Source organism: Antechinus flavipes, chromosome 1 (assembly GCF_016432865.1).
Source record: "Antechinus flavipes isolate AdamAnt ecotype Samford, QLD, Australia chromosome 1, AdamAnt_v2, whole genome shotgun sequence".
Lineage (NCBI taxonomy): Eukaryota > Metazoa > Chordata > Mammalia > Dasyuromorphia > Dasyuridae > Antechinus > Antechinus flavipes.
This window is the reverse complement of record NC_067398.1, coordinates 343,120,748-343,131,182: the sequence shown is the minus strand read 5'-3', so window position 1 is coordinate 343,131,182 and position 10,435 is coordinate 343,120,748. Positions and strand designations below refer to the sequence as shown.

Sequence of the window (10,435 nt, the reverse complement as noted above, 5' to 3'; positions counted from 1 at the left end):
GCAATAATCCAATATATGTTAAATATGTGCCATTCTTTTATACATATTTCCACAATTATCATGCTGCACAAGAAAAATCGGATCAAGAAGAAAAAAAAAAACAGAAAACAAAATGCAAACACATATCAACAGAAAGTGTGAAAATGCACTGTTGTGATCCACATATAGTTCCCACAGGTCCTCTTTCTGGATATAGATGACTTTCTTCATCACTAACGACTGGAACTGGTTTGAATCATCTCATTGTTGAAGAGAGACACGTCCATCAGAATTGATCATCATATAGTCTTGTTGTTGCCATGTATAATGATCTGGTTTTGCTCATTTCGCTTTGCATCAATTCATGTAAGTCTCTCTTTTCTAAAATCCTACTGATAACTTTTTATGGAATGATAATAGTCCATAACATTCATATACCATAACTTACCCAACCATTCTCCAACTGATAGGCATCCACTCAGTTTCCAGTTTCTGGCCACTACAAACAGGGCTGCTACAAACATTTTGGCACATACAGGTCCCTTCCCTTCTTTTAAGATCTCTTTGGGATACAGACACTATGTAGAAACATTGCTGGATCAAAGGGTTTGCACAGTTTGATAGCCCCTTGGGCATAGTTCCAAAGTGTTCTCCAGAATGGTTGGATCATTTCATAACTTCATCAACAATGTATTAGTGTCCGTTTTTCCACATCCCCTCCAACATTTGTCATCCTCTTTTTTCTGTCATTTCAGCACTCTATCTTGCCACCTCTGTCTCTAACACTTAGCACAGTACTTTTCATGTAGTAACTGCTTAATAAATATTTCATTCATTCATTCATTCATATCTAGATAATTGAAACACTCACACACATAACTACTATATATCTCTGGGAGTTTTATGGTTATTTCCTCATCTTCTCAATTATTTCTTCTTTTTTTAATCCTGTTGTTCTCTACTGACTATAGCTTCTGTTTCTAATCTCTGTCCAAGTGTTCTTCACTATGCTCTACCACTCTGATTCTTTGATTTCCTCATAGAAGGAAATCTGTATCTATCTATCTATATCTATATATGCAGTCCTATTGACCTCCTGCCCCCTTCCTACCAATCCCGTTTTGTGTGTGTGTGTGTGTGTGTGTGTGTGTGTTTTAAATAAGATATATCCCCATCTAGGTCAATATTTTAATGATGTGTCTCATCTCATCAAATTTCTTATTTTGAAAGAGAAAGGAAAAAGAACTTGTATGAAAGTTATGGCAACTCTTTCTGAAGTGGCAAAGAATTGGAAACCATCAACTAAGGAATGAATGAGCAACTGACAATATATGAAGCAGTGTAAGAAATGGTAAAGGGGGGGCAGTTAGGCAGTGGATAGAGCACCAGCCCTCAAGTTAAGAGGACCTGAATTCAAATCTGATCTCAGACACTTAATACTTCCTAGCTGTGTGACCCTGGGCAAGTCACTTAACCCCAATTGCCTTTAGGGAAAAAAAAAAAAAAGATGATATACTGAGGAGCAGCTTGGTGGTGCAGTGAATAAAGCACCAGCCCTGAAGTCAGGACCTGAGTTCAAATCTAGCCTCAGACACTTAACACTTCCTGTGTGACCCTGGGCAAGTCACTTAACCCCAACTGCCTCAGGAAAAAAAAAAAAAAAAGATTAAAGGGAATGGTTTCAGAAAAAACCCTGAAATACATATAAACTGATACAAAGTGAAATAACTAGAACCAGAAGAATAATTTACATTCATTTATTTAATGGCAATATCGTAAAGATAACTGGAAACTCTGGCCAACACAACGACCCATCACAGTTCCAAAAAATTCTTTATGAAACACATTATTCAATTTCATATCATATCATATCATATAACTGATAGAATGAAGATTAAAGAATTTTTCTCCCCCCAACACAGCTAATTTCGAAATTTGTTTTGCATAATTTTATATTTGTGATGATTTTTATATATCTTGCTTTCTTAATCATAATACTACTACTGCTCATACAGATAAAGGGAATGAGCAGCCACTTCCAATAATGCTTTTCAGTTGCTTTTTACTCTTGAAAAGGTTTGGAGTCAAGTATTCAAAGGATTTTGGAGAAGGGCAAATCACTCCAGTATCTTTGCCAAAAAAAAACCTCAAATGGGGTCAGAAAGAGTCAGACACTACTGAAACGATTTCACAATCATGGGATTTAAGAGTGGCAATGGGGCTCTAATCCAACTTTCATTTTACCGCAGATGGGTAATCCGAGGCCGTGAGAAGTTAAATTACTTGCCCCAATTCACATTGACTTGTAGATGGGACAGAATTAGAATCCAGCTCTGTTGACTCCAAATTCAGGTTTGCTTCTGCTGCTTGCCGCGAGCACGCACTTGGAAGATAGTCAAACATCACCCCAATAACCCATTCCTTCTCTTGGGCCGACCGAAATCATGCAATCCCTCAATTCTACCATTAGGAGGCAGCGTTACCACAAGCACGCCGAATTAACCGGAGACAGGGTGAGTTGGGTGTAAAACTAAGTGCAAGCTTGAGGTGAGATCCAGCGAGGCACCGATTGGAGACCTCTCAACCAATCATCAACGGACTCCGATCTCGTCAGCCAATCGGCTCCAGCATTCCATAGGCTATCACGCGCCGGGCTGTGACAGTTGGTGCTTCGTTCCAGTTCGCATCGGGGGCGGTGCGCGCGACAAGGAGGATGACTAGGATTGGTTGATGGACGGCGGGGGTGGGGCGCGCGGTGGCCTCGCGGCCAATGAAGCCGTTGGGGGCGGGGCAAGTCCGAGCTAAGCCGGGGCCGCGGCCGGTGCGGGCGGGATAGGCGGCCAAGCGGGCCGGGCAGCGATGGCGGAGGCTGGCGGTGACGATGGCCGCTGCGTCCGGCTCAGTGCCGATAGGGCGCAGGCACTGCTGGCCGATGTGGACACGCTGCTCTTCGACTGCGACGGCGTGCTGTGGCGAGGGGAGACCGCCGTACCCGGCGCGCCCGAGGCTTTGACCGCGCTGCGGGCCCGGGGCAAGCGGCTGGGCTTCGTGACCAACAACAGCAGCAAGACCCGCGAGGCCTACGCTGAGAAGCTGAAGCGCCTGGGCTTTGGCGGTCCCGCGGGGCCCGGCGCCGGTCTCGAGGTGTTTGGCACGGCCTACTGCGCCGCCCTCTACCTCCGGCAGCGCCTGGAGGGCGGCGGGGTCCCGGCCAAGGCCTATGTGCTGGGCAGTCCGGCCCTGGCCGCCGAGCTGGAGGCCGTGGGCATCGCGAGCGTGGGCGTAGGGCCCGAGCCCTTGCAGGGCGCCGGTCCCGGGGACTGGCTAGCGGAGCCCTTGGAGCCTGGCGTGGGCGCAGTGGTGGTGGGCTTCGACCCCCACTTCAGCTACGCGAAGCTGACCAAGGCAGTACGCTACCTCCAACAACCGGGCTGCCTCCTCGTGGGCACCAACATGGACAACCGACTCCCGTTGGAGGGTGGAAGCTACATTGCCGGTGAGTTCGAGGGAGGGAGCCTAAGAAGGGGCCTCATGCCGGGCCGGGCGTTTGCAGACCCGGGGGGTGGGTGGGCCTGGCTGGGAGGTCATGCCCTCTGGAATTCTAGGGCAACGAGCCTGTTGTCCCCTACCCCGGCTCACCAGGGGCAGAGGGCATCCCTGCCTGAGGACCTTCCCAGGGGCTGAGAGTGCCCAGTGGACCTCATATAGTGGGAAAAGGGTCACCAGAACAGAAGACCCCATTCACCCTGGGACTCCTCCCTCCAGGTAGGGACGGAGAAGATAGTTGGGTGGTCGTAAGACTACTGACCATCCTCTCCTTGTGCCTAACACAGGTACTGGCTGTCTGGTCCGAGCGGTGGAGATGGCTGCCCAGCGGCAGGCAGAGATCATAGGTAAGCCCAGCAGATTCATCTTCGATTGTGTGGCCAAGGAGTTCGGCCTCAACCCAGACCGCACCGTCATGGTGGGAGACCGTCTAGACACAGACATCCTCCTGGGGGTTACCTGTGGCCTCAAGACCATCTTGACTCTTACCGGGGTCTCCAGTCTGGAGGATGTGAAAGGCAACCAGCAAAGTGACTGTTCTTCTAGGAACAAAATGGTTCCTGATTTCTATGTCGACAGCATAGCCGACCTTATACCAGCTCTTGAAGATTAGAGAGTTACAGTGTCTTTAATCTCCAAAATAAAAAATAAAAAATCAGTTACCTTAATTAATGGGTGGGCTTGAGCATGTACTCATCTAGATGAGTACAAAGAATGTATTGGAATTTAAAAAATCTTAGTTTGTAAACTTTGCAATTGAGCTGGGGAGGGGGGTCAAGCAGAGGGGATGATTTTGTTTACAAATTTCCTCTATTTTAAGATGCACTTTGAAAAGGAGGGAAACATTGTAGTGGCTCCTGACTGTATTTTGTTGGGAGGGAGGGCCCACCGCAATGCCTGCCTCCCAGGGATTCAGCTAACTTCAGAGTTGTAACTGAAGCTGCAGAGTTAGGGAAGGGAGAGTATTTCAGACTTGTGTTTAAATTTATCTTTCAGAAATATCTGAAATTCAAAGTTTATTCAGGGATAAGCCTTTTTTTCAGGCAGGGAGGTGGGGCTATTTTGTGACTTCTGAGAACTGATAGAAACCAAACTAGGCCGGGCTTCACCACCTTTTTGTCCTTGGCAAGCCTCTTCTTAGAGGCCTTTGCCTTAGCGTTACCAAGACTTGGGGAAAGAGAAGGGCACATTCCCATTTGGAAACCCTTCATTAAGGTTCTGTCCCCATTTCTTACCCCTCCCCTTTCAATTCAACTGCACTCTGATTGATGTCACAAATGGGCATTTGTTGCATTTCAAACTCGGGGCCCTTGGGCCTTGCTTTGCCTCCATCCAGATATATCTGTAAAATCTCAGGATAACTCAGAAGGCCTGAGGATGTCTTAATCCATCTTCAATATTTATTTAAAATATTAAGTGAAGTATATTATATAGAACAGTTTTATGAAGTGCGTGCTAGAGAGAATGTAAATGGTGTCCACTTTACCCAGTCTCCTTGTTTTAGTACCGCTGTTTAGTGAACTGAAAGTGGGTATTGGTACCAAAAACTTATTTTTTTACTTTTGAACAACTTTGTAAAGTGGTGGAATTAAATCTTAATGTATTACTTGCTTCATGTCCTAGGAAGAATATTTTAAGGGATTTCAAATACTTGCTTAGGACATGTGCTGGCAGTGCTTCTGTGGGTGGTGAAAGAACTTCAGGGTCTCCTTTAGGCAGGCCAGACTTCTGACTCTCATTGTAAAGAGAAGCTTAGAGCCCTGACAAAGGCGCCTCATCTGAAGGAACAATCTGTATAACTGCACCTGCGTCTGGTAGTGGGAACCAGCCAGGGAGGGTGGGGTCTTTGTAAGCAGAAGGCCAAAGCAGTGCAAGGCTGTACGGAGCTTTGCAGTCTTATGAGACACAAGATACACACTCATACCACCTGGGGGTTTAGATGCCAGGAGTGTAAATTTGTTACTTGCCCTAAACAAGGGCAATGGAGAGATACTTAGGTGCCTATAGAAGTTTGAAATATGCACCACCATTTGGCGCTTCCTTTGGAGGCTGAAAGGGCATCCTTTGGCTTCTGATCCTTCCCTGGGCCATAGGGTACCTCCTCAGTGTGGAAATATGGTTTTGTACTAGAAAAACAGAATCCTGATTTTAAAAAAAACTCTCCAAACAGTGTTAATGGGGTTGCACAGCATGATGGTAGGACTTCACAGGAAAATTCACACTTGAAATATACCCACGGATGGATGTTCCCATAAGCAATAAATACACAGGACTTACACCTGTCTCTTCAGCTTCTTCCATAGTCTCAGCTACAGGCAGTAAGTAGGTACTGTTCTTTGGCACTGTCAGCTGTGTCTGCCATGCATCCCAGTTTCCTCTCCATGTGATTTACAGAAAGTAAATCTTTTTGTGGTTCAAAAGCATGGCTTTGCCAAATCAGGTCAAGGGTTCTTATCAATATTAAAGAGTGTTACAACCCAAAATGTAAAGTAGAGGAAGTAGGTATATCATATTGCCTGTTTGGGTTAGTTTTCTAGGTCAAAAGTCTCAGACCCTTGGTTGTCCTACCTGCCATGGAACTGTACTGGTAAAATGTTTGTGAACCTTTCATGCCCTTTGGGGCTCATCCCACTGTATTTACCTGAATTCGTATTAAACTTACAAACCTGCTCAGACTCTTTCTGTTCAGACTCTTTCTTAAAGTGGTTTCTTTTTCTGAAGCTATTTTAGTCCCATTTAGGAATGAAGACAACTATACAGCATATGCCAACAAAATTAAGGACCACCAAGCTTTTGCATCACAGCTCAAAGAACTGTGAACCTGTACTTTTCAACTGCCATTTTTCATTGTCACAATCCTGTGCAACCATTTTCTTGATCTCTTCTGTGTACACTGAATTGAGGGCTCTTGCTGATATTGGTGAGCTTTCTGTAGGAACATTTTGTGAATTCAAACCAATTTCTTAGACTAGTTTCTGTCCTTAAAGGCCTTCCATACAAGCTCAAGTAGGAATAAAAATATTTTTTTCAATTCTTGACCTATATGTATGCTACTTGTGGCAAATATCTGGACACATATCAAATCTGCATTTCCCCACTTCCCTATTTAATATCACCACAGAAAAAGCAAAAATTTAAGTACTCTTAACAGAGCATTACCTGAATGTCAATAGGCAAATGCCCCAGATACACCTGAACATTTTTTACCTATGCCATAGCTGCCCCCGCAAATGATGGTGTTAGCTCACATTTCTACTGATTTTTGCAAAGTACTTTTAACAATCCTGTGAGGGAGACAGGTAAATTTACTCTCATTTTATATAGGGGAGAAAGGAACTCTAAATCATGCCCATAGCTGCATGGCTAATAAATGGAGTTGAGTTGGACTCATCAGCATGTTAATAAGCAAGGTTTTTACAAAATTAAACTGGTATGTGTATATACATGCTCATACAAAGTTTGGAAGAAGCTTGACATAGATCTCAGCTAGGCCCTGTAAATTGGGTGCCTGTTCTAGGAGGGACTGTGACAGAAGCTCTCTCCACCTGGAGAAGAGGGAGATCTGGCTGGTCTTGCCCTGGGATATCAGTGTCAGGTGACATGGGGGGAGGAGGGGTAGATCTGAGGGTCCTCCGGGAAGATTCTGATTGTTCAGCTTTGATGGACACATCCTTGGGTTTCTGTGGCTGGCTCTAAGGAGCCAGGTTGGGCAGGGCCAAGCACAATCCAGACATTGTGAGTGGGAGCAGAGTAGGCTGCAGCATGGAGGCACAGAGCAGCGGACCTGGGGTTCAGAGGCAAAGGCCCTCCAAGGTGAGTGTCTCCTACCCCTTGAACCCGCTAAGCTCCCTAAGACTAACACGAGTAATATGTTGCCCCTTATCTGGGGAAAAGCTCCCCTTTTAGGCACAAGGCAATATGGGCAATATGGGCTGTGCACACATATTTGTGTAAGTAATATTCTTGGATGTGTCTCAATTGTTTGAGTTTCCTTTCCTAGAAATGTATATATCCCAGAACTGTTTTTAGAATTTCCTTACAAAATGGCAGGGGGGTAGGAGAGCAGGGAGGAGGAAAAAAGTGGTAGTTTTAAAATTGCCCTGCATGGCCTTCCCCAGGTGAGCTCCAAGCTGCCTATAGGGTCACACTGGCCAGTCCTAGGCCTGGCACTGCTGCTACTGTTGCTGGCTTTGGCTGGAGCTGTGGTCGGGGGGCTCCTTGGCTTGGCACACAGCCCTGCTGAGGTAAGTCCCTGCCCTTAACTGTCCCCTATCCTAAGTGTAAGGGCATAAAGGCAACTTTTTCTTTTGAAATGCTTTGTCCTGGGATGGTTGGTGCTCAGGCTCACCAGGTAGAGTAGATCCTACTCTGCTCCCAATTCAACCCATACCCAAGGTTATGTATTCAGAGATGGGAATGAGAACAGCTATGAATCTCTGTCTGCTGTTTGCCTGAAACTAGCTTTTCCTACCCATGCTTGGAGGGGATGGATGTGGACACTAGGTAGAGGGGAGGGACTGCCTCCGGGGGCATCACTGGAACTTGGGGATGCCTATTTTGCCCATACCCTCCCTTCTAAACTCGCTCACTGTCAATAGCCTATACTGCAGGCTGTCCGATGGGCCTTCTTGAGTCCTCCTACCTCCTGGCCCAACCAGACTGCCACAGTGGACCCAGCCCAGGACACAGTGACCTATGTGGTGACTCCACCTCAGAACAACCATAGCTGGGCTGTGCTATTTGACAGCCACAATGTGAGTCAACGTCCCCTACGCTGATTAGGATTGGGATAGGGGAGGGGAACAGACTCCAAGCCAGTCATTCACTCCCTGTGCTCCCAGTTTCCTAGTCTGTGAAATGGAATATGTCATTAGTCCCAAGATTTGGGTTGGGGAGCTGCTGGAGCCCTGCAGAGCCTTGGGGGGTGGGATTCTCTTTTCCCAAACACTCCTGTCATTGCTCCCAGGGTTTTGTGTGTTATCGCCCTGGGGAACAAAAGTCCTGCTTTCTGCGGAGCATGGAGACCTGGGAGCGAGAAGCCCTGCAGCTGGTCCTCAACACCTCTCAGGTGAGGGACCTTGCTCCCCCTGGGGTGTTCTGCCAGGATGCAAACACCAACGTTCAGCCCACTGCCCCCATAACCCTGTGATTCAGCTCAGCAGTGTGAGGGGGAAGGAGACAAAGGGCCCCTGTTTCCTGCCCCCAGTGACTGATGACTTTCCCTCAGCCACATTGGGAGGGCAGAGGGACCAAGGCTCTGGTTTCAGGGGAACAGAGGACTCTTATCTTCCCTCGGCTGTCCCTGATGACAGATACCCTGGTTTTCTTACAGGAACAATGGGTAGGATAGGGCTGGGGTGGACTGAGAGACTTCCTGCCCCCTCCCTTTCTCAGTAATGAGGGACCAGTGATAGCACAGAGCATCCAGATGGATCAAGGGGTAGGAGGTGGGGGTGTCCCTGGCTCTGGGAAATCCCTGACTTGTGCTCCCCTTGCTCCATCAACAACACAAGATTAACTCATGGGGGGGTCTTCCCTCTAGTTTGAGATGGGGTTAGAGAAGCCATGGATTTTTGTCACGGGCACTGCTAACTCTGGGAGAGTACGCCAACTCTGGCCCCCTCAGGTCTCCCTACCTTTCATGCTGTTCAGATCCTTCTGTCCACAATGCTAATTTTTCCTTCAGGTTGACTGGCCACTGGGTCCCAACAAAGATACCAGATATACTCAAGAGTTTTTGGGGGTGCTAGGGGGGCATGAAGTGGACCCTGCTCTAGTAGGAGGACCAGTTCAACACCTTTGTGACCAACTTCCTATCTACTGGGTGCAAAGAGCAGAAGGTGAGTAAATTCATAAAGGCGTCTGGAGATAAGACTTCTCAGGAGAACCAGATGAAAGGAGACCGGCCAAAAGAATGTCCGTAGCCTTTCTGGTCATTTTCTTACTCATCAGCATGACCCAGGAATGGGAATGGAGGGCGGGCAATGGAGCATGACTTTATGGCAGAGAAGGGGTGGGAAAAGAAATGCCCAGGTCAGACGTGGGAGCTTTAGATTTTCATGTCTCAATGTGGGGGATATTTAATTTTAGATAATTTTCTTTACAGGTTCACGGAAACAGAGGTTAATTTATCTCTGCATTGACATTTGTTTTCCAAGCAACATTTGTGTATCTGTCTGCTTTTATTACCTTCCAGATTAGGAATAAATAGCTTCAGGACTAGGCACCTTGGGCTATCCTCTCTGCCCTGCCTGCCCCAGTCTGTCCCTGGTCAATGAAGAATCAGGGACTAAAGCAGGAACATAATCCCCTCCCCAGATCCATGGGTGGGGGCAGCTGTCCTTAGTGCCAAGCCAGAGGGCTGTAGGCCAGGTTGGAAAATTTCTCTACTGGAAATGAAGGTTTCTTCATTAACATGGGAGATGCCAGGGAGAGCTTGGTTTTAGTCCTGAATAAAATGATCACAAATGGCTGATCCTGTGCTGACTTGATGGCTTGGACATCCCGACCTTTGGAGTTTTGCAGTTTCTTTCTGGGATTAGGAGAATCAATCCAGTGCCCTTCTATTTTATGGAAGTTCCATCCCAGCTTTAGGGATACCAGAGTTCCTAACCCTTCCACCTCTCATCAGCCATGCTCCGTCCCCATTGTCCCAAGTTTCCAGGGCCAGTCCCAACCCCTTTCTGTTTTCCAATAGCTCAGCTGGACTGGGCCCTACCTGGATTTATTCTTTCTACACCAAACTCCATGTATGGACAGAGTTAGGTTAGGTTTAAGAATAAAGTTGAGGGGCAGCTAGGTGGTGTAGTGGATAGAGCACCAGCCCTGAAGTCAGGAGGACCTGAGTTCAAATCTGGCCTCAGACACGTAACACTTCCTAGTTGTGTGACCCTGGGAAAGTCACTTAACC

At 47.0% G+C, this 10,435-nt stretch overlaps 2 protein-coding genes across 2 annotated transcripts; both read left to right on the top strand.

The window, feature by feature from the left end:
- The first annotated feature begins 1,746 nt into the window (after window positions 1-1,746).
- PGP (phosphoglycolate phosphatase) lies at window positions 1,747-4,193 on the top strand. The gene is made up of 2 exons (XM_051969525.1): window positions 1,747-3,475; window positions 3,813-4,193. The coding sequence occupies exons 1-2, from the start codon at window positions 2,839-2,841 to the stop codon at window positions 4,136-4,138; spliced, it is 963 nt and encodes a 320-aa protein (XP_051825485.1). The 5' UTR covers window positions 1,747-2,838; the 3' UTR covers window positions 4,139-4,193.
- A 99-nt stretch (window positions 4,194-4,292) lies between these two features.
- BRICD5 (BRICHOS domain containing 5) lies at window positions 4,293-10,420 on the top strand. Its single transcript, XM_051969526.1, has 6 exons — window positions 4,293-7,338; window positions 7,644-7,769; window positions 8,124-8,279; window positions 8,492-8,593; window positions 9,212-9,365; window positions 9,632-10,420. The coding sequence occupies exons 1-6, from the start codon at window positions 7,288-7,290 to the stop codon at window positions 9,724-9,726; spliced, it is 684 nt and encodes a 227-aa protein (XP_051825486.1). The 5' UTR covers window positions 4,293-7,287; the 3' UTR covers window positions 9,727-10,420.
- Window positions 10,421-10,435: the final 15 nt, after the last annotated feature.